Source organism: Anopheles gambiae, chromosome 3 (assembly GCF_943734735.2).
Source record: "Anopheles gambiae chromosome 3, idAnoGambNW_F1_1, whole genome shotgun sequence".
NCBI lineage: Eukaryota > Metazoa > Arthropoda > Insecta > Diptera > Culicidae > Anopheles > Anopheles gambiae.
This window is the reverse complement of record NC_064602.1, coordinates 81,299,934-81,324,642: the sequence shown is the minus strand read 5'-3', so window position 1 is coordinate 81,324,642 and position 24,709 is coordinate 81,299,934. Positions and strand designations below refer to the sequence as shown.

Below are 24,709 nucleotides of genomic sequence, written 5' to 3'. Positions count from 1 at the left end.
TACCGATCACAGGGCCTCACAGATCCGTGATACTCCGCCACCGCGTGGGTTTTTTTTTGTTGGTTTCGCGGATTCGATTAAAAGAAAACCGCCGGCAAACAGTTGGTGTTATGAAGTCCGGTAGCTTGTCTGGTGGTAGTCGCCGCCACCACGAACGACAAAACCCGGCCACTATTGGTTCCCTTCCCCCCGAGGGGCAATAAATCTTAAGCGGAACGTACTTCAACGCCACCATGCCTACGAGGAACGTTGGCGGTATGGAACAAAAATCCGATACTGCAAAAATATCGGTCCCACCTCGATCGCTGCTGTGGGGAGCGGTGGTTGTAACGGTAGGAGGGCAGGTTGGCGCAGGAATTAGGTCTAGCAGGCAGGCTGGCTGGTTTGGCTGGACTTGTTAAGTATGCAAGCCATGCAGCTGACTCACGATGATTTACTCTCCTGTCCCTTAGTGCGTTGCTGCGTCTCTCGGCGGAGACCTACGCGCGACGGTCGGTCCGTTTCTGCTCTAGAAAGCGTTGCTTTAGCTGCTGCTGCTGTCCATTCGCCATCTTAACGTGTGGTACGCGTTCGGCTCGAGTTACGTTACGCACGTCTGATATGCGCGCGTATGATCTCTGTCGGCAGCGTGTATGTGTACCCTGTCTCGTGCTCTGATTTTCCCCTCAAATGGATATCAACGCGCCCTCTAACTGTGGAGGGCTTCCTGGAGTGGGCTTTCGGTGAAAGGCGACAGATTTAGCTAGAGTCTGGAGGAGATTACATTAAAGGCCCACGTTGCCAAATGATTTTTTTTGTCCGCTTGCAAGGTGAAAATCGAAAATCATTCAACTGTTGAACTCTGCTTACATGTTTTGGCAAAAATGTTTTGGGAGAAAACTAAAGCCTGGTAGCTGCAAGATGATCGAAAAATTTGTAAGCTTGTTGGCAGGCCGTTTGGATAAACGTGTCAAACAATCATATTTTCTGACTGGACAGCAAAGGTTGAGGAGTAGATAGGATAACGGTGGAGGTGCTGCTTTGACAATCATGTGCTTAATTTCAACGGTTGTCTCCCGCGTAAGGGCGTGATTTATTTGACAATACTGTGGTTAGCAAGCTCATAAAGAGCTTCATTGTCAGGCACACATTTAACCCACACAGAGATGTAGTCTTCCTCGGCACAAAAATAACACCATTCGTTAAAACGGGAGGTACAATTATGCGCCTCTTAACGTACATACTCTGCCTTATACCTGTTGTTTGAAGGTGATCATCAGGCCGGCAGTGTCAAATTATCAATTTGTATGCTAATTAAACGAATTTTGAATGTTGATGTAGCCTCCAGTTTTTAGTTGACGCGGCTACATCGTCGTCCTTCATAGCTTTCAGCATTATGAAATTAATGCAAACTTGAAAGGGCGGTGGGTGGAACAGTAAAATAACAAACGACCGGAACCTGATCTTCCGTGGCGTCCCAGAGGCTCTCTTCTTGTGTGCGGGCTGGAAATGGCAAACAAGTCGAGCGCTAATGTAAAGTGAGTGTACATTAATGTGGGAACTCATTAGTGCACTGATGGAATCTAGACACGAAAAGGCCTTTTTCGAGCGATGGATATGTTTTTTTTTGTTTATAGCTATCAAGAGATGACGAGTCTATGAGATGAAGTTATGCCTGCAATGTCTGGAATCTATTTCTATGCTGATAATACCAGAGCAGCACATATAAAGCAGGATATTGAGAGATGAGTTGTTCGAAGCTATTTGTAATATTCATATACTCGGCTGATGAGCTGTTCGCGTGCGACTGGCGCCTGCATGTCCGGTGACGGGTCAGGTTGGGTCAGATTCTGTGAAACGATCATTGAACAGAGTGTGTCGCGCACATGTTCGCTTGGACAGTAATTTCCCAATGTGCCTAAACCCCCTTCCAATGTTCCAAGAAGAGCATCCGCTATTACGGCCAAGCCCTGCTGACACACATTACCGTGCCGGGCCTTTAGTAGCCTCTGGTGCAACGTGTACGTAACGAAAGAAAAAACGTGATTCATAAGAAGAAGCGCACAGGGCGAGACGACATCACGACAAGAAGGTCACTATAAAAGAGATGCGATGGCGGCGAACGCTCACGATGATGGTGGCAGTAAATGAACGCATAGTAGGGCAAGAAGTCACTGCAAACAAAACAAAACGCCTCTTATTTCGCCCCTTACACTGCTATTCTCCAGGTCCCGGGCGGCTGGTGTGTCCACCCTGCCTGTCGACATTCCGCGATTTCGCGAACCGTGGCGCACTCTGATTCTTTGTCTCCTGCCCTCTCCGATCATCATTAAATCTTCCACTGCACCTCTCTCCCAAGCCCGGGAGGAGGACGAAGCGTTAATGAATGCAGTTTGTTATGCGTGCCCAGTCGGTGTCCATGCATATTCATGTAACGCGCGGCCCGCCCTCCCTGGTACTTGTGGAGGGGTTGGGTCGTAAGAGATGAATCGATGTGTTTGCGGCACTTGGGAGAATTAATGTGGCAGTGTATGGCTGCGTAAGTGTGCATTAGCGTATTAGTACCTCCGCACAAGCGAAGAGTGTGACCCAGTGAACATCAAAATAGTCTCACCCGCGCCTTCTTTTTATTGAGTGTTGTTTGTGATCAACGAGAATGCATCTTGAAGCGGCAGTGTTTGCGAACTAGACAAGCATTGGAGCACTTTAATAATGGTGCTCTAAGAGACGCTGTAGATAGTATTAAGATGTGATTTAATTTATTCCATTTGAGTCAAGTAGTCGAGTTTACCCATGTGAGAGGAGAGATACTTTTGAAGAGCAGCACGTCCGCAACACAATAACCTCTCACCACATGCTTCTGGGTGCAAAAAGACCCCGAAACTCCACCCAAAAATGACACACTCGGCTCTGCAGCAGAAAGCAAGGATTTATTTCAACACTTTTGCTTTATCCGGTAGACTTCTGCGCTCTGAGTCACACACTGTGTGTATGGTTTCACTTTTTATTTACTTTCGTTTCCTTCTCTGGGCGCGCGGTGGTGGTACGTACGGCTTTGCAACGACGACAACGTCCTCCGGGGCCTGTCAAGGGGTTTTCCTTTCGGGGATCCTTGACTGCGCATTCGATAAGGTGTTGTGCGTGCTTTTTTTTTGCTGTGGTGCTGCTCTCTCTCTGGGGGGAGACATTTTGGTCATTTCTGCCATACATGGCGGCACCGATCGCAAGAAGAGAAGCCGCCTTACGCCCGTATGTCTGGCGAGCTAGCTCTTGGTGCGCACGCGGGCCCCCGCTGCCTAGGATGTCCGTATGAGGCGAGGGAATCAATTTAAATTCCCGGTGGCCCTCGATGTTTTATCATCTTGGTGTTTGCGTTTTGGTTGGTTTGATTTTTTACTTTGTGTTTTCGTTTTTCGTACAGAAAAAAACATTTGCATACAATGGTACGGCGATTATGCCGGCGGGGTAGTGCCGTCGGATGGAAGGAAGGACTGAAGCAGTAGTGAGTAAGTGGGTGCAAAAACGGGTGTCCCTGGGATTCGAAAATTGAAGGCAGATCGGTTTTAATGTTCATTTTCTCACGGGCGATGGTCATATGGGTGGTGGGTCCCTCAATTGTGGTGGATGGGGCATAAGTGCATTGTCTGAATCCGGCTAGTAGCGCACAGCGAACGGTCGTGTCTCTGATGCGTTCCACTGAAGTTATCTTGAGAATTGTTTCGATGATGGTGGACTGTGTTCGGAGCATATTGCTATAGAATACTAAGGTTTGGTGCACGGGCAAATTGAAAAATGAATTTTTTATTTTCCCCTTTTTTATAACGAATTTATAAACTCTGCCATAAAACATTATTCGAGAATTCATTTTTATAGCAAAATGGCGAAATTAAGTATTTGAGCTATAAAAATTTATGGTATTCTTTATAGCAAAATTAATATGTTGTGCTGTCTATCTTCTTGAAATTATTCAACAAATTTTCCAGTACATCCAGCTATGTCTCCTTGTCCGTCAAACACATTCCCATCACACACACCATACAATTGCATTAGCCCGTCATCTTCAAAGATTGCTAATCATGGTGATTTATAGCGAACTCTCTCCAGGGTAGGAGTAATTCTACCGAGCGTTAGTAGAAGTTTCAATTATTGGGAGAAATCTATCCAAACCTCCCCGATCGCGCGCCCCGAACACATACCAATAACACACATCGTCACTGGGCTTGGGACTGACAACCGTATAACCAGCGGGTGTCAAAACAGTCGAAAGAGGGAACAAATGAAACGTTTGCCGCGGCTTGAAACCACCACGTTGACGAGCTTCGCCTAAGAAAGGTGTATTTTTCGAGGCTCAGCTTACACACATACACCTAGCGACCAATGATCCGGCTGTTAACTATTCATTAGTGCGCTCGAGTGTTGGAAATTGTTCGCGAAAAACGTGAAATATGAATCTACGGATTGGACGTTCCGTTTTCCCTTTTCCTACCTTCGTAATAATGCCTTCCACACGAGAACGTCTTCCACGGTTTCGGCGGTTTGTTGTGGGGGGTACTGCGCGGTTCATAACGGTGTGTCCCGCTCGACGACGGTCCGCCAAGGGGCAGGCACAGGAGAAGATATCATGCGGCGCGATGAAGCGACAGCCTAGACACTTATTTATCATCGACCCGATCGATCACTTGGGGTTGGCCTTATTTCGCTTTCGCTCGACTATGTATAATGGTTCTGTCACGGAATGGTTGTGCGGTCGAGCTCGTTGGCAGGAAAGAGGAAGCGCCGTGCTGTTTGGGAAACGGTGTTATCTTCGCCGCGAAAGCTTGGCACTTTTGAATATATGGGAAGCTGATGGTAGTGATGTGTACACTCCAGGCATGGAATGTGGGAAGTGATTTTTGAGTAGCTTAAGTTAGGTTATTTACCGCTAGAGAAGAGCCGGCAGAGCAGATGTAGGTCGATGGTGATAGGTAAGAGAGGCCAAGTTGTTCTAATTGTGTGTGTTTTTTGTTTGAGTACATTGGGAAATACAAAAGTTGTGGCACAGTACCGTAATGCCGAGTGCATGTTACATAAACAATAACCTCAAAATCAATTAGAAAAGTAAACCGCACGAATGTGCGACGCCATTGTGGCGCAACGGTTTTATACTACTACCGCGCATCATCAACTACCGACCCCGAACGTACATTTGATTGGTAAGAGCGCAGCATCTGTTAACCAGTATCGGATGGTATGTTGTGTCTCCTTCTTCTCCTCTCCGTCTTGGTGGTTGGTTGTCAGTTTTATCGCCATCGGTGCAGTTCAGTGCTACATCGGTACCACGGTAGCTACGGTTTCAGTACAATTATTGATTATTAAATTGAGTTATTGGTCGTAAATTGTGTTGTTTTATGATCACTGACCTTTGCCACACAGCAATCAACTTTCCGCAAACCTACCTCTTCTGTTGCTTCGCTCTGTTCCTCCACATCGTTTGATCAAACATCAGATGCAGCAGAGAACGAAGCTGAAGTGTCTATGCAGCAGTGGCAAGTGGTGGAGTATCTGTTATACGAAGGTGTTGATTAGTTTCCATAGAAGCATTGACCAATTTTTAAAGCATACGAAAATTTATCACCTCATAAAATCAATCGAGCGAATGGAACCTTGATAGAATGCACATCTTTACCGACTATTACACTCAAAACATTATTGATGTGTGTAATAGAGAATGATATTGATGAAGGTCGTATTCGAAGTTGTATTAAAAATGTACTATATACTCAGAAGTCTGCAGCTGATGCTAGTTAACGATTTGCGCTCTATCTGCTGTGTTCGTCAGAGCTCCTTAGAGACCACTTTGCACACACGTGCCTACGCGTACCTGGCTTTAGCGTCCAATTAGCGGCCAGTCTCTCGTGTGCATTCTAGTTCACTTTTCTTTTCGGAAGTTGGCGTGCATTCCTTGGGTTCCACAGCTCTACCCAACCGGACGCTCCAACTCTGGCGCATTGTCTACGTGCGGCCATGCGTAGGCCAATTCCTCGACCTCCAAGATATCTCCAAAAGCCAAGATATGCGTTGTGGTGTAACACAACGTGATTTTTAAACGAGCCCGCCCAGAAAGGGCAAAACGAGAGCAAAACTGGTGCGCCAAGATAAAACCTCTGTAACCGGTCGCGCGTTGTCGTCGGTGGCGGCGGCGGCGGTGGCATCGTGAACTCTCACGACGGCAGTTCCAGGGCAGAGCAGCTGGGGTACTAGCGGTCGAGAAGATGGTATCGCTTCGCGAAATACAATTTTCAGTGAATCAGTTCCATTGTATTTGTTGTGTGCGGAGATGACGAGGCTCGGGAAATGTTACAGCCACCCGTCAGCCCAGCCAGCCAGCCAGAGCCTGCAGCATCCACAAACCCGATCATCCCAGGGTAGGATTAATTGATTGTGAAGTTACGGGGAGAATTGGCGTTTCTCGTTTTGTAGTTTTCATGATTTCTGCTATTTGTGGTAGGAATGTTTCATCAAGATCGTGGGTTGTCTAGACAGGGAGCGATGAGGAGCAGCGGTGTGGAATGTGAGCTACAATGTTGGAGATGATAGTGGAATTTACTTTTGTGTGTATGCGGTGTATCTCGGGCAAAGTTGCCAAAGGTCATCGACGTGGAGTAGAGAAAGTGTTCAATCATATCATTCATTGTGGATATGTTGCCTCAATCAAAGGGAAAGGTATGCTCAATAGAATGACCTTATAAAGATAAACGAACAAACCTTTTATTTATTGCTGTGTGATGGTCTTAATGAATTCTTATCACTTTGAAGAAAAACATATCGCCTTCAAGACTCAAGAAAACTTTTTTCCAGAATGTCATACAATTCTGTAAACAACTTCATTCCCCCTACATAATGCTGGGGCTTTCACGTTGTTGTTTCTGTGAACGTGTGGAATTTTAGGTCGAGCATTCCTAAAATCACTTTCATTGTTGTCTCGCGTTGGAGTGTACGAAACATGATCCTCCTTTTACCACCGCCCTTTTTACCTATCATGTGCTGTTGTTCTACATGCCCTTCTAGCCAATTTCGAAGCGGCCCTATACAAATAGGTCAGACACGCGAAGATGGCTATCAGTAATGCGCTGCCTGCTCGACACGATTCCTTAAAAGGATGCCCGAGCTCAATAGCGGGGTAAGGTTGAAGCCTCTCTCGGGGGAGTTTTGCGTTCCATGCTAACAACCCAATTAGCTGCAGGCGTCAACACACACATACACACATACATACGGTCTAGATGTTGTTCTACACATGTACGAACCTCCCTCCCTCTTTTCAGGCAATGTTCGACATTTATAAGTCGCTCCAAAAAACAAACCAGAACAGCGCAGCGAGTGGAGTAGGTTCTCTACGTCTACGTCGCCCCAGGCTTTGCACTTTTGCTTGGTGGATCGATGTTTTTGCACCCAAACACCAAACACAGAATAGCACCGAACGGAAAGGATTTAATTAAATCAGTGCGCATAACCAAGTACACCTATGGGACACATGGTATTACTACAGTTGCTGCAAGCGGGCCAAACACGTGTTATTGATTGTTGTGCCGCTCCTCGCAACGCCGTTAAACGTTCGGTGTTTCACACCACATAGACACGCTTTTGACGCTGTGGAATAGATACAGTTTGCCTTGCCTATATGGTGATACTATTCGCGGCGTTGCAGCTTGTCGTACTTGGGCTGTTATTAACTAGGCAGATGATGCATCGCCTAGTAGGAGGTGTTCAGAAATCGATACACTCCGGCGTGACGGCGTTCTCTCTCACCATTGTCGCCGATGGTCGGGGCGAATGGCGCGACACAATCGCTAAACCACAGCCGGTTAATAGGTAAAACATGATTGACAATCCTGTCGCGGCCGTTTTTAACCCCCTCCGGCATCTATCCGCACGGTGTCGGATAAGATCGCTCCGGCTCGAGCTATTTTTAGAGCTGTGTGATCTTCTGTTCTATCCTTGGAGAATGGCTTGGCAGGCGCAAGCAAGACCAGGCTTACTGGGAAGTGGAATGCGAATGGAAGGTCTCCTTCTCGCATAAATTTCTTATCCCCTCAAGACAGTCTGGAATGGCCTGGATGACACGCCCGCACTCAGAAGCCTCACAGCGCTGTGCAAGAAGCGATGCGTCAGAAGCTCGGTGTCTGAAAACGCAGGCGCCAGCAACGACGACGGATGTCCCAAACATCGTGTGCATGTAATTGGAGTGCCCATAAATCTTGGCCCATGATCTGCAACCGGCAAAACTGCTGATGGACCGGTTTTTACCCCATACGTGCGCCTGGGGTGTTTCACCAATATGGCCGGGTGGCGAGGTTAAGTGTATGAATTATGAGGACCCGAGAATCAGAGAGGAAGGGAGTATCTTGCTAGCTGCTACCTCGTCACATCAGTGACGCTTGATGGTAATACTTTGCATGCGGAATTGCGCGTGTGCGCAAAGTTTATTGTACAGAAGAATGTGAGGTGCAACTTAACAACCGAGAGATCTCCACAGAAGATGCATGCTCGTTTCGCATTCGCACTCAAATCCATCAAGCACACAGGCAAGACAATTAATATCCATTTGGAGGAGGTTGATGGGTGATTAAAACACGAGCGTGTTCCGCAGCTCGGCGTTGAAGATGCGCCGGAAGCTATCGGTATTTGGCCCGCGGCTCTTGCGAGACCGGCCGGCGAAGGCGAGTTGCCAGGCGTCGGGAGTTAATGCTTTGTATCCAATCCAACCATTAGCTACGGAGGGGTTGCCACCAGGCCCCAATTGGTGTCGTACAGCAGAAGAGCGCAGTGTCCCATAATCGATTGGGTGATCATCATTGGGACAGTAGAATTGCAGCTTTTAATTCGCCTCAATTACTTCAGGCTTTTATACCGATGTTGTGTGGTGATCGCTGTGAGTGCATCGGCGAATGGTGTGATCATTAGGGTGGAATTGATAGTTGATTAATTCATTCGTAACGATTGATGCAGTTGCTGCAGTTGAGGGTTGGACAGGCTGGATTTTGTAATTGCCTGTGACAACTAGCTCGTTCAGACGTCTGATTGGGTACGGTTGGGTTAATATCCTGTTGTCGGGGTTATGGACATATCGATGTGTCGTATCTTCGAAATCATTTGTACTTACGTCGTACAAGAAATAAATGTTGATAAATCGTCTGTTAGATATATGAGATCTTGAACATGAACATGGGAGGATCTGGACAGGACTGAACACAATGTAAAAAAGTTGATGATCGATTCCATGAGCTGCTGCTACTAACGAAACCCTACCAGCGAAATTATGACGTCCGAAAGTGTGATGCGGAGTTTGTATGCGAGTAAACATCCGTCTGTAGAAGACCACAAGCAAAACACACATGTTCTCGCTTTACTCTTGTGCTCTTCTTGCGCGAGCTAATTCCAGACATCTGCCACAAACTACACTGGAAGGGACTTAAATCTTTACCATCTTCCTCTTCCCATTTTGAAATCTCAACTTCATTTCATATTCCGCTCGTACGAAAAGCGCGAAACAAAGCGAAGTGAAGTGAATTATAAAATATACCCTCAATTCGTCACACAAAATCGCAAACCATGAACCATTTTGGCTTGGCTACATCAGGAAGCCATATGGACAGTCTGTGGATGGTTTTGGGTAGTAGCTTCCTTAGCATATGCCCTTTGGTGTGTGTATATACGCACATTTGAACTCACTTTGTTGCGAACTCCGAACTGTTTGGTAAGAAAATTGCATAGCTCCGACATTCGGTGCCGCGGAACAGTGCGCGAGACAGCACACTCTGACGGGTGATGAAGAGTATTCGTCTGTCCGTGCAATGACCTGCACGTGACACGGTTGTTGTGTACGTACGAAACACACACACGAACGTGCACCATATGCCGGACCGTACAATATACGCCGGGTCGGCGGCTTTTTGCGCCCTACGCCGTGTTAGTTCCAACAGTGTGTGTTGCCCTTACCAGCGACCGTCTAACTGTGCAACTGTTGATGATGCCAATGATGACGATGATGATGATGGATACATTTGTGCAGATATTTCTGCACTCCGAACAGCGACGAAATGTGTTTTGCTTTATGCATTTTTGGGATGCTGCAGTCCCGCCTGGGGGACTGTCTGGGATGATGGTGTAGCATTTGCATGATGCTCTCTGTACCATAGAAGGGGGTTTTGGGTTAGCAGGAAATGGAATCTATTTTTCGCCTTCATTATTTGCGCTTGCAAAGATGACTGCAGCCGCCGCCGTATGGCATTGATTATTGTAGTTTTGAAGCGGGATGAAAAGAAGAAGCGTGCGCAAGCGTGTCGTAAAGTCGCGGCTGTTGTTTGCGGCTTTATGAGTCGCAGTGAGTGCGCAGAGATATGCAAACTCGTTTGCTGCAATGTTATAGGGTCCGCTAATGGGTTTAGAAGAATGCGAGACGCGAAATGAGGTTCATTACGCCCAGCAGTCGTTGAATGCTTTAGAAAGTAAAGGGCAAAAGGGAAGCCTGTGTTTGGATAATAAATGTGAGAATTTGTGTTTCCAATAGATTGCAACGAATGTAATGTGCCATAAAATGTACAACAAGCAGTATCTTTCTATAGGAATCATTTTTTAAACATAAAGGAACATTGATCGGTTCCTTTCACTCTCACGAGTCTAAAATGGGGCCACAGTGTGCATCGCGGGAGGGAAGAAACTCGCCGGAAGCAGTAAAAACGGTGAGAACACGGAAGTGCGGATAAACATTCTCGAGCGATGCGTCGCCTAAATCCCGCCGACATTAACGATGTGTCATAAACCAGCTCCACGCGTGGTGAGATTTGCCCGGGGTTTCGGTGGAACGATCGCGAAACGACAGCTTCCGTAATCCGATGCGTTGCTGGTGTCGTGTGCACTGTGTCGTTCTTGATGAAAAATCTGTGCATGGGATCATGTGAGCCTTTTGAAGGCAATTTAAGGCATGCTAGAGGAGTAAGTGTTGGCTTACTAAGTGAAATATGTGAACTATTTTTCACTGCTGGAAAGGCTGGTATAAATTATTTGTACTTAAGGGTGATAATTTGGCATTTGATATGTAAGATAAATAATAGAAAATGGTTTGTATTTTAATTCTGTTGATTAGTATGTGTTTGCGAAGAAAAATACTATTTGCTATAAAAATGCTATAAAAAATGAATAATTCCTCTTACTGTTTACTAATTTGTACAATGGGATCAGACCTTCCCTTCTATTAGTTTGATGAAACATTCACACTTCTTCATGCGCTTTTTGATATTTCTACCGTTTCTCCAATGTACGCTTTTACACTCAACTCAAGGGGTGCAAAAGTAAAACATGTTTCCCCATCTCTACTACTCACTTCTCCCTTCTACCATTACCTTTCCCAAGCTTGAAAGACAACAGCAAAACTTTGCGCTTTGACCGGCAGCTAATCTGTTGGCGATGATGCCGGTGTTCCGTCCGCCGTGCGCGCGCTTTCATTGATCAGCGGGAGAGTTAATCCTATCAGAAATCAATCGACGGCCGGTCGTGTGTTCCGTTTGCGTAAACCAAAATTAATGAACGTTTTACGCCAATATACGGCTTATCCATTTTTTTGCTGATGTTATTGTTGTTGCCCGTTGTATTTTGCTACCAACACCAACAACACACACACGCACACACGTCAATCGATGATCGGTTTCATCGATCCGGGGTGGGAAAGGAAAGGTTAAGCTTTGATTTGCTGCTGATGTTTGTGAGAAATTGCGCGAGAAAAAAAGGTGGCGCTGTGAGATCCACCGTGACGGGGCATTTAGCTCCGGGAGGTGCTTGAAAGGGGTTGGGCTTTAATTTTAGCTCACGGTGTAGGGTTTTCCGTGTTCAACAACATTTTTCATTGCTTGCGAGATATTTTTCAAACAGCTGTCAAATGTTGTATTTGCAGCACAATAATTTTTCAGTTCTTGCATACGTGATTTTTAACACGCCTTAAATTGAATTTGACAGTTCTTTATGATGCATTGAAAATCATGTGTAAGAACTGTAACTTTATTCTGATACCAATACAATGTGTGACAGCTGTTGAAAAACATCTTGAAGGCGGTGAATAATGATGTGAACTTTAGGAATTGACGCGTTTTTTTCTTTTGCTGGAGAATATGTTTTGATTAATTTAATCAATACAATTGAGATAGTAATTTACTTTGACAACTGTCAAAAACGATAGAATGCCACACAAAATTGTTACAAATTCGTGCAAGTCAAATCAAACTTATAGCAGAAAAAACTGAACTGTTTTCGTCCTACCATCTTTAATAATCATCGTAGTATCTTGGTTATGACTTTTTTCCCCGACACTGCAGATACAGTATCGGACAGAAAGATAGGGCATTGGTTTTTTAACGCACCGTGCACCCGTTGGGCCAAGTTTATGTGTGGTTTGTATGTGTTTGTGTTTGTGTGTGTGTGTATGTGTGTGTGTATGTGTGTTTGTGTGTGTGTGTGTGTGTGTGTGTGTGTGTGTATGTGTGTGTGCATGTGTGTGTGTGTGTGTGGATGTATGTTTGAATGTGTATTGATGTGTGTGTTTGTTTCACAAGTAGGTCGTTTCGGATAGATTTGTAAGTAGTTTTTTTGTGTTTTGGGTTAGGTTTTCGGTGCGATAAGCAGGACCACCGCCCTCGCGATTAGTGTGTTTTCGATATATTAACAATGTTACGGTCTTCTTTCGCCGTGGTCTTCTGAGGACGTCCGGTTGACTTGCGCGTTTCGGTTGTCCAAGCGCGTTTCAGTTGTCTAAGCACGTTTCGGTTGTCCGAAGCGCGTTTGCCACAAAAGTGCGCGATCGTTCCATTACGAACTCGATCCTTTTGCGCTTAATGCCAGCAGCAGCCATTCGCTTTTACATATGGCGCTGATGATCGGTACAACGTTTACCTCGACCCATTGTTACTAACATTGCTTGCTTGGACCGTCAAGAACGCGCTGGTTAAAAACTTGGACACGGCTGATCCCGTGCTCTGCCTGCGTTCTACTTCTATACGCGATGAACTACATCGTTATGGAGCAGCGAAAACATCGCATGGATAAAAACTATCAACGAGTACGCGAGTAAGCGTCTTCCCTTCAAAATCGAGAAAAGAATACTGCCGCGCTCATGAAACAAAACGCCCATTGAAAAGAACAACTGCGCGCCAGCTCAATGAACGCACAAAGTTTACCATTCGCACACAACGTGCAACGCAGAGATGCACGAAGGCCTTTCAATGGCGTGCACTGGAGAAACACCTGTGAGGGAATGCCGAGTTCATTGCTATTGTGCGTGTGTCCATTTCGCACCGGTGTCGCATTCACATTCATGAAACAGCACACCTGCATTTTCGTCCGAGGAACAAGCGCTGCTGTCGATGCAAACTTTAGTTTTTATCCAAGTGTAAACGCACAATGTTTCACATGATAACACACATAATAAGAATAATTTCAACGCAATATGACATCATGGCAAGCTATGTATTTCAGACACAAACACGCGCACTTGCAAATACACATTAAAAAGCACACTCTCTTTCTACTACTACTACACACACACACACACATGCACACACACAGACACACATACATACACACACACACTAATACACACATACACACACACATACACACATACACACACACAAACACAAGTAACGTGGCAAAACAAGTGTACGGTGCATTGAAAAAAAAGGGTCCTATCTTAATGTCCGATACTGTATGCAATTTGATGTGTAGTTAGAGCGTTGTTATGCCGATTTCTAATTCACAGTACAAACGAGAGCCGCCATCCGAACGCGCTGCACAGCACCAACGCCAAGTTTGCCCTGTGCGGCACGTTTAGCCCCGAGCATGTTAACCTTTGACAGCGGCGGGTGGTTGGTTGCGCACGGTGGCAGCAATTTTACCTTCTTCCTTGGCCGGCCCGGGAGCTGCCTAGCTTTCCCGGTTGCCTAAGCTGAGCTGAGTGTGCGGTGAAAGCTCGACCAATTAGGTATGCGAAAATGGGTGAAGAAGCTCATTTTGTGTGTGCCTTGCCTGCCTAGCAGCGTTTGAATTCGATCCTTTTGCTAACGATCGGTGTACGATGCCGGTCCACGGTTCGGTAGAAGAAATTAAACGAAGGTCAATCAACTCTGAAACACCTAGGTGTGGAGTGTGGCAGAGAGAAAGAGGCTGTCTGCTTATATTTATTATTTCTAACTCACACGGAACTAATACAGTAAGGGCCTACTACAGCTGTGTTTCAGTCACACACACACTGGAAAAGATAGATAAAATGGAGCAAACCGAGTGCAATTTAATAATTGTGCCCGTGTATTTAGTGTTTTAAACATAGGTCTAGGTATAGATAAGTTAGAATTCTACCCAGGCAGGCTACCTTCAACGACCTTGTCCTCTGCTAGATTGTCATCCGGAATGGGGGGTCGCTATCAGTGTGGTGTACTGGAGGGGTTTTTTTTTGTTGTGTGTAAAACGTACGGTATGATATCTTTCCTTATCTTATCATATTCGAAGGAAATAATCGTGCCAGAAAGGTTTTGTAGGTGGTGTCCGTTTGCTTGCCAATTTAAACTTACATTCAAACGAGACAAAGTTTCTTAGAAATTGGAGGTTATGCAGCATTTAATTATTGCTTGAAAATAAAAGAAAATTAAATTTGTTTGGAAGGCCTGTAAAGCTGATTTTTGTAATAATCTTTAAATTTTCATATATTTTTTTATCTGCGACATTGAAAGGTGATAGATATTCGTACATTGATGTGTTTGTAGTTTTGACTCTTTGTTTATTTTCAACTATTTTTGACAAAATTGTTTCCATTTTTATCTCCATTAAATTGTTGTTTAATCTATTTTTCCTCCCTTTTCCACTTTCCAACAATCCATTCGTCTAAAGCATTGGAAATATTTAAAGGTATGCTTGAATATCCTATTTCACCCCAGTGTAGTAGTTTAGTGTTTAGTGGAGCACTTTTAACGCCCCTTTTATTTGCGTTGAAATTAATTATTTTACTGTTATGTAAAATTTATTTATTATTTTATTGCATTTCTCGATTGACATCATTTCACAAAACAAAAGATATGGGTTCGTGCACTTTTTTGTTTTAGTAGATTTGATTTGAAGTTGCCTTTTGTTTTTCTGTTTTTTTTTTAATTTTATTTCCACAATTGGAAATTTGCTATTACTTTAAAACCCATCTCATTGTGCTTCATTTTGTATTGGCTAAAACCTTTATTGCTGCTGCCGCTGCCTGTCTTGCCTGCCCAGCTGCTCATACGTTTGTACTGAAACGAGTTATTTTCGTGTTTCTATTTTTCTCCCGTCCTCTATTACAGACCTACACCCATTTACATGTTTGCGTAATCATCAACGGATTACCCTGTTGTCCGCCAGCTGTAAGTCGAAAGGATTCGTTTTCGTTTTTTTTCGAAGTGAAATAATACCTCACTGTTTTCTTTTTCGGTTTTGTGTGATCGGTTGTTTGACTTCAGCGACTGATGTGTGTCTGTGTGTTACACTTTTTGCGTTGTGTGTTTAATAATGTTTTTTGTTTTTGTTTTCGGTTTAAATGTTTTGTCTTCTTCGATTGTTGTTGACTTTTTTAATTTGAATTGTTGTTTTATCTTTAATTGTTTTTTTTTTTCTATCTTCTTCTTGACATGAACTTTCTTCTATCACTTCTTAAAGTTGTGTTAGTTTCTGTTCTTTTTTGTATTTCCAATAAGATGTGGTTCTTTACAAAATCGTTAATTAAGCAAAAACATATTCATATTGTTCGTTCTTCTGTGCATGTAGTTAAAAGCTTGGATGTAAAAATGCGCAGTAATTTTTGCTTAGATACTCACGTTTGCTTATTGTATCAATATGTTGCTAATTGCAAACTATTTTTATTCAGCAGCAAGATGATCAGTTCCAAGTATATAAATTGTTTTTTTCTGAATCTAGTCATTAAACCAAACAAATGTCATTATCGAAGCTGAATTATTTTTGATTCTTTAGATTTGTGTTTTGTTACTCTTTCTCTTTTCGTGTTGATCTATCGTTCACTTGATCTGTCATGTTACTGGTGCATGCGTTGGTAACATAAATATAATGCCGTATTCAATGATGTAACCACAAAATAAAATGTGTATTCTTAAATAAACCTAATATCTCTTCTTATTTCAATTCGCTCTAGGCCTCTCGTCGTGTCGATGACCTATTCGAAGATCTGCGCGATGGACACAATCTTCTTTCTCTCTTGGAAGTATTATCTGGCGAACATCTTGTAAGTGTCTGCCGCTTGGTTCCAATAGTAGAATGATAGTAAACTTATAATTTTACCGTTTGCTATTTGTTTGTCTCACCATTTTAGCCAAGGGAGAAAGGAAAAATGCGCTTCCACATGCTGCAGAACGCACAGATGGCGCTCGACTTTCTGCGGTACAAAAAGATCAAATTAGTCAACATCCGGGCGGAGGACATCGTGGACGGCAACCCGAAGCTAACACTGGGTCTAATATGGACCATCATTCTGCACTTCCAGGTAGGTGCCATAATTATGGTGTGCTACACAAGAGCCATAAAGAAAGGATACGGAGCAATTTAAAAAATGGATCGCGAAATAGAAATACGTTGAGAGCATGCAATTAAATCAAATTACTCTTGAAGCTACTTTGTTTTGGTTACGAGTAGATGTTTATTTTTATAGCTCTTCATTGGAATCTGTTTACGTTTATTTTTGAAACAGCATCATTTCTACCACCAAAAATTCCAATTATTCATTCCAATGACTGTAGCTCATAGCTTATACAGTAGCTCATAGAATCCTTTTGAATTGGAAATAACTACTGGATATTAGTAGCAACGAATTGAATATGATAATAATTCCATTTTTACACTGCTACACGGAATTGTTTAACATTCGTATTTATCATCTATTTTCTTCCAACCCTTGCTCCCCCCCCCCCCCCCCCCCACTTTGCCATAATACTTTCTCACACTAATCGAAATGCCGCGCAACCAAACTGTTCACCACAATCGTGCTGCCGCCGCATGTTTACTAAACTCTTCCCCCTTTCGCCGATGTTCAATGTCACTTACGATACAACTTATTCCTGTAACAATCCGTACAATCGATGCGTTCAATCGGCAAATGTGATTTGATGGACACGTGTGTCCTTTTGTCTGATTTATAACGATATTTAAAATTTTAAAATTCATTACACATGCAAACACACACACACAAAAAAACGAGCAAAACACATGCGCATCGAATTTTCAAACATGCAATGAATTAAATTACTAACCCACCCCAAACACTGGCCGATGATCTCGCTGCGCCAATGATTTGTGTAGTGGACACGGCGGGTAAGTTTGTACGCAACCCCTATAGGATTACGCTAAACGTGTCTCAAGCTTCCTTCACCGTATCCTTTTCCGCATCGTTTAGTGCGCTTTTAATTTTGAAGCAGCCGTTGTTGATTGACATTGTGTTTTCGATGTTCCGATTGATTCGCTTCAACTCATGCTCTCTTCATATCATGTTAATTGTGTGTTATAACACAGGGTTTCTCTAGCCAGTTTCGAATATGCACATCATTATTCACCGCCTACGCGATGATTTTCAACAGCTGTCATACATTGTTTTGGCATAGCAATAAAATTGAAATTCTTGCACATGATTTTCAACACAATACAAATAACTGTCATACTCAATTCAGCTTGAGGTGTGTTAAAAATCGTATAGAAGAACTGACAAATTATTGAGGTGCAAATACAATATTTGACGGCTGTTGAAAAACATCTAGCAAGCAATGAAAAATATTGTTGACATTCTAAATTGACGCAGAAAACCCTGTATTACACTTAATGTTTTCATTTTCATATGCATGAATATCCATTTTTAACATGCCGTTCAATTTAATTTTAGCCGATCATTTGCAGACGTCGTTTGCACTACGTGGGCAACGTGTTAGCCTCCCACACAATACGGCGGGATGTGGACGAATTATTTCGTTGCATTTTGCATTCCCCCTCCTGCGACACAACCCCAAGTATAGGGACTAATGCTTGATTGGTTGGCGTCGCCTCAGTTGCGCCGCTGTCGGTTACCTTGACGTCCAACCACGCCAAAAACACATTCTTGACAGCGGAAATTAGCTAATGAAGAGATTTATGTGTGCATTCGGCGGCTGCTGCTGCTGCTGCTGCTGTAGGTGTCTCTGTGCTCTGTACAGCCGGCTAGCGTGTGCCATATTACTGCGAATGAGTTGCAGAAACAGGTTCCGCTTCTTAAGAGGTGGTTTTAAATTGCAAGCAATCAGAGTGGGTTTGAATAGCTGGTTTTCCTTTCTTTCGTTCGGCATACGGGGGTGCAGGTGACGCATTAAATGCTATTTATTGAACGATAACAAAGTGTTTTCAACCATTCATTATGGGTTTCTCGTGCCAGTGACGGATCAGAAAAATGATTCCCTCACGAACAATTGTTTCTTTTTTTGTTGTCAACAGTACGACACTCAGGCTGATGCTATAAATATTGATATTGTTATGTAAATTGCGTCGATTTCTGCAATGGTTGATTGTTTCATGAAGTGCTCTGTAAGACTTGTTCGATTATAAATAAGAGCAAACGCGACCGGTTTGGCGAACATTGCGCTCAATGGTTTCGTTCAATGTTCTGTCTATATATTATCGTATCAATCATGCTGCCGGTGGTGGTGGTCGCCGCCGCCTCTACCTTGCTACTAACCAGCACCAGCACGAGCCAAACCTGACACTAACCCGCGTTGATACACGCGAACGGCCCCGCCACACTCTAATGACGATCGGGTGGCGTTGTTTGCAAATGAACGTAATGGGTACTTAAGCTGCCAGACTAAACTGGTTACTGGTTCAGCTTAGCTGCACGTATCTTGCTCGTATTGTATGCACGCAATCGGTTGTATCATAATGCAGGAAGATCATTATCATTAATCGATCTGCTACGGCCATTAGAGGACAGAGACGCTTTTTAGTATATCTGTCCTGTGTGAGGTTCGTCGCTTGCTCCGTTCCTCAGCGTTGATATGCAAATTCTGTAGAGTAAAAGCGCCTTAAGATAGCTCGAACAGCAAAATAGCGATTTGTTTTTGTTGCGTTCAAAATTCGATCACCACAGCACAAACCACCCACCCACCCTCAAACGGTGTAACAGTCTGACGCAGTCAGTAAAAAATGTCACCGGAACATCCGGTTGCGAGGGCGCGAGGTAGTATACCCGGCCGCTCGTGCGTTGGTGGTGATTTCTCGGTAGTTTGAAGTAAAATCTCGGGTTTTTTTTTTTCGCCGTAACGTTTTCTCAAGATCACCTACACTCCCACGCAATCGATCGAACTTGATTGGTGTGTGGGAGCGTGAGGGAAGAAGTGAAACAACTTGCCAGCTGGGTCGTTTGAGCTTTGTGCGAATGTTTGAACACGACGCTACTACCCCATAGTGTGTAGTAGTGGGATGGTTGTTCCTGCTTTTTTTTAGGTAAAACTGTGCCGCGAAACTGGCTAACCTTTAGTTTTATGAATGAATTTGCTTACACTACGTTCATTCAAGAATGGCAAAGTGTGGTGTTTTTTTTTGTTTGTTTTGTGTAACGTTGTTGCTGCTCCAGCGATGATGTGCGTGGTGCGATATTTTTATTGGTCGTAAACTAGGAACTCTAGTCGTAAATGGAAAGTTGAGTTTTTGCGTCGAGCGTTGGTGAAACCGAGGGCCGCGAGGCGAATCATGTGCGTTGGTTTACGAACTGAGGAAATATTTCAGCTTGCCGAAAAGGTTGTGGAATAATTTATGACATACTTTTGACATAGAATCAATTATGAAGCAAGATTCTTGAGCCCACATGTTTGTAGTTTTTAGGCTTTGTGGGACCGAAAGCGCGAAGCGAAATTTTATCTCATTGTGTAATATTGTTAACCCACTTATTCCCATACGTTGTATTATATCAGTTTAAAAATTCCTCACGGCAAAATTTAGCAAAATGAGGAAAAAACCAAATTCTGAAATTGGTATTTGTTTATGTTGACGTTGTGCATTTAAAATCAATCAGCACGATTTGAACCTAATGATAAGCCTTCCATTGTTTGACTCATCCATTGATCTTCTGCCACAGTGCCCCCGTAACGCGGCATTCTTGCGTTCGAATTTGCCGCTCATTAGTCAACCCTGTGCGCTTCTTGGTCCCCTTCCAGGCAGGGCAAATCAATTGCCTCTTTTTATCGGTAGTATTTTATCTTCCGTGCGAACGCGCGCGCTGGCTAATTTATGACGCGCTTCCCAGATGGGAAACACTAATTGTTGCCACAGAGGGACGGACCCAGCCCTTGCGTTGCGAGCAGCTACTAAGGTGTGCGCGGTTTTGCCTCCCTTCGAACGCGTAGAGCGGAAGCGTTTGATCGAATCGATTGTGGGTGTGCTTGACACACCAATTCACAGAGGCACGCAACAGTGTACCGATCGGTCGGGGGTATGTTTTATACGGGTTATAAAAGTGATAAGATTAATCATAATCATCTACATTGCGAATAGTTTGAAAAGGTTTAGCGTCAGACGAAGACGATTGCATACATCCGGCTACAAAGCTGCGAATCGGATGTCGACGTGTTAAATCTCTGGTCATGGTGGAGTTGATTTAACTCTGGCAAAAAGCTATAATTAATATTCTTTTAATACAGGGTGTTCCAAGTCAGTTTCGAACGTAAACATTGTTATTCACCGCATCCAATATGTTTTTCAACAGCTGTAAAATCGTTCATTTGCTTCAAAATGAAATTCCAGTTTGAACACATGATTTTCAACACATATCAAAGAACTTTCTAACTCAATCCGGTTTGAGTCGTGTTGAAAATCATGCTGTAGAAATTAAAAAATATTGTGATGGAAATGAAATGTCAGATCGCTGTGGATCAACATTTTGCATGCGGTGAATAACAATTTTTACATTCGAAACTGACTTGAAAAACCCTGTAAGATGTGTTTTTTTAAAAGAATTTAATATTTTGGAGATACGTGTGCAAATATAATTGACTAGGAATTTTAATAGAATATAATTGCTTTCTTAAAGTATCCAAGATGTTTAGTGACGTCAGGAAGTAAATTATTTAATTTGCCATTAAATAAAATCAAGATTGAAAGGCTTGTAATCTGTGTACCGTCATGTACTGCTGCCTTGAATATCTTGAAGGGCTTCGTTTAATTCAACCGATTTGTTCCCACGGCTGGAAAGCGTGTTGATTTGTTTCTTGGTTCCTTAAATCGAGTCAATACACCCCAAGCTCGTAAGATTAAAGCCAGACTTTTTGTTTTTTTACTTTCCTTTATGAGGTTAACAACTTGACCATAAAATCAAACTTCAAATTCAGTATATAATCCGTTTCATCGAGTTGAAAGTGATCGCTCATGGGAGTGCATTTTCTCACAAGTTGAAGAGGCGTGCATTTCATTTCACATAAGCGGCGCCCGGTTGAGGTTGCGTTGCATATGCACACGCATAAACTTTATTACTATCCAAACACAAAATCTGTCAACGCGTATGGTTATGATGATGCGGTTGTCATTGAGCTAGATATGTCATAATATCAAAATGCTGCAGATGGGGGTGCAGAACACAATCCCCTCTATAAACAGACATTAATTTGTATGCAGCCGTCACACGGTTGTAGACCTGCCAGTGGCTGTACTGTTGCTGCCGTACGGCCACCGAACGAACAGGATTACGTTTTGGCCATATGCGGGTGCATCTCGTCCCACACAATCTCCAGTCACCGGGGTCTCTACTTGGTTAATGGTACGTACGCTGCTGTGCTGCGAGGATAAAACAAAATCCTTCGACAGCTTGTGTGTCGACTACCTACTTTGCAATGCGCTACGGTTGCTCATCCTACGCATTTGGCCGCATTACACACTGACCGTTCCTGCGTTGTTCGATTAGCCTGGCTGCTGTTTTAGTACGCTGCAAGAAAGGAGGTAGTGTATGAAAACCATCTGTCCACGATGAACGGGGGTTCAGCATTGATTAAATTTTAATCAAAATCACCTTTATGGCAAATCGAGTGTGTAACGCAAGGGTGGACTCAACAACGCGCAAAGGCCTTTTTTGTTGGCTGGCTGGCTGGTTGGCGTAAACGTCCATGCGTAATGCTCACGTGCGAGGGTTTTTGCTTCGTGACTTTGAATATCATTAGGCAGGAGAGCTGCGCATACACACGTGTGAATAGCATTTAAAATTACGAACCTGTCCACCTGTGTGAGTATTAGAGACCTTGTACGCCTTTTGCCTGTCTGTTTAACTTTTTGTCATTTTTGTACAGAAAAAAATATGATTCTATCGATTTAGTTTTGTGAAAATAGCGTTTGTCCAACTGTGTGTACTGAAATGAACCGTTGTGCAAGAAATGTGTATCACGCCGCGCTATTGCATACTTTCAGGCGGATTTCTATCATCGCGGTCATGATTGCTCAAGCAACAGTGCGCGGCTTTTCGTTGCCGTTGATTTTAGCACGCTATTTTCGAGTGATTCGAGATCGAAGCTCTCTTCTTATCCAAATCCAAATCCAAACCTCCCTCGCCTGTTTCGTGCGTTTAGAGGCGTCCTTAATTGGAACGATTGATTCTGCCTACCCCCTGTGGGCATGATAAATATTGAATTTTCATCTCAAAAGCTTATGAAAACAAATGTTTAATGCATTAAATGCTTCTAAGGTACGATCGTGAACGCGAGTGCTTTGTTGTGTGGCAATTTATGGCAATTGTTGTTTGCTTATTTGTCAAATTGAATATGACCTGTTTTATAAGGGAGGAAGTTTTTGGTTTGGAATTATCCTACTACGGCTGAAGTGGGTTGATTTATGTTGATCGATAGTTGATTGCCTTCACGGCTGCAGTGGAATGGATGATGCAGCGATGCTAATTTGAATGCAATTATTCATCCTTCACGGTAAGAACACAGAGCGGTCTTGAGTGTCTTGATAACAGTGCATTGTATGGAAGTGTGTATGGTCGTGTTTTATTCAAATGATTTCGAATGAATTAATCATGAAATTGTTCGCTAACATGGCTCTTGAGGAAATAATGTGACACTTTGCTTCGTCATTTTGAAGTATGTTTCTCTCTATTTGCAATAGGAATCAAATAGAGAAGGATGAAATGCAAAATATTCCTGAAAATATGTAATGAAATAAAAAATCGCATTATGTAATGGCACTCTGTATCAATGCAGTCCTTCAACATAAAAATGCGTCCACCCGCGAGAAAACTTGACAAGAAAGGTGCATGAAGTATGTTGATTTTTGCATAAAATCGATTTACACGTGATTGCAGCAGCCGTTTAGCTGCATGTATCGACTGAACAAGGGCTTTAATGCGCGTAACATCGACCACCATGCTTTGTGGTTGCGCGGGAGCCGGCTTCTGCTCTATAGCGGTCTCGGTGGTCTCTTTTGTACTTCACCGCAACCCGACATTTAAATGCAATGAAGCTGATGTTTGATATAACCATTAGCTCTCACTGGCGTTAGCGCTAAGAGGTTGGAATAGATGGAGAAAAAACTTGCAAGCATGTGCAAGGATTTACATGGGCCCAATTAAAGTTGATAGAGAAAATAGGGAGGGTGTAATCGCATGCCTGCTGAGCTGGTGATTGCGCCCTGTCAAGCTAATTTAAATTATTTTCATTGTCCATGGGACTAATAAGCGAAATTATATCAACGGATTAAACAAAAAATGTTCTCAAAAATATTTTAAATTTATATATTTAACATTTAAATGTCAGTGTAGTGTTTCGTTTTGACTAAATATATACCGAAATGAGGCAGATATAAAAGCCAAGGCATGGTCAATTTCGTCCGGCACCTTTCGGACATATGGCGGATGGCAAACCAAAAATTAACATCAATTGGCGACATTTGTGGTTGTTTTCTGTTAAACCATAAGAAAATGCAAAAAAAAACAACACTCTCATCAGATGTTCACGAGCGTATGCGATACGCTCTAGCGACGCAAAACCACCAACGGGCAAACCAATTCGCATCGCCACTAATTGGACTGTGTTTTGGCGTGCGCACTTTCAGGGAAGGTTTTCGGCAAAGCGGTCGACTTTAAGCTCCGGCCGGTCCGAACTTTCATTTCCATGATCACACTCAGATTGAGATGTTTTCCTACAGTAGTGTGTGTGTATAAGTGTGTTTGTGTATTTCCTTCTCTCGTCAAGGGAAAACTCATTTCCGTTGTGCTCCGTCAAAATTGTAGCTCCCCCCCCCCCCCCCGGATGACACGATTTTGGAGCGACACAAGCTGAAGCGAAGAAGCTATAATAGCACCTGGAACGGGTGGGAGCGTTTTGTGTGTGTGTGTGTGTGTTGTGGGTTCGTCTCTTGCTTTTGACGTACGCTGCTGTTGCTAGCATTGAAGTCTTTCGTTTTGGCCGGTGGTTGCTGCCGTAGACAAAATGTTTAGCAGCCGGTCTGCAATCTGCAGAAGTTTTTGTGGGCAGATTTAGGCTTAAGATGGTACAAACTTCTTCTAACTCGGATCACTCATCACCCGGGGGTGCTGCAGCTTGTTGAATGAGACAAAAAGGTCACTAGGTTGATTGTTTTGATGGGTCGGTCGGTCAGCCGTTGGTGCTTCATCAAAGCAATTCAAGCAATGATTGCAAGCGTGAAGTTGTGATCCCCGTTCTCACGTTCTTCTCTTTCGTTTCTG

The 24,709-nt window shown here is 43.5% G+C and overlaps 1 protein-coding gene across 41 annotated transcripts in view; it reads left to right on the top strand.

The window, feature by feature from the left end:
• The window catches only part of LOC1278301 (dystonin), a 204,981-nt gene that overhangs the window by 102,702 nt on the left and 77,570 nt on the right, over positions 1-24,709 (top strand). For 19 of the 41 annotated variants that reach the window (XM_061653873.1, XM_061653874.1, XM_061653871.1 and 16 more), the window contains exons 4-7: positions 14,887-14,904; positions 15,327-15,386; positions 16,169-16,258; positions 16,346-16,516. In XM_061653873.1, coding sequence (XP_061509857.1) covers positions 14,887-14,904; positions 15,327-15,386; positions 16,169-16,258; positions 16,346-16,516 — 339 coding nt within the window. The remainder of the gene's footprint in view (positions 1-14,886; positions 14,905-15,326; positions 15,387-16,168; positions 16,259-16,345; positions 16,517-24,709) is intronic. The other 22 variants (XM_061653881.1, XM_061653879.1, XM_061653880.1 and 19 more) reach the window with 2 other exon arrangements.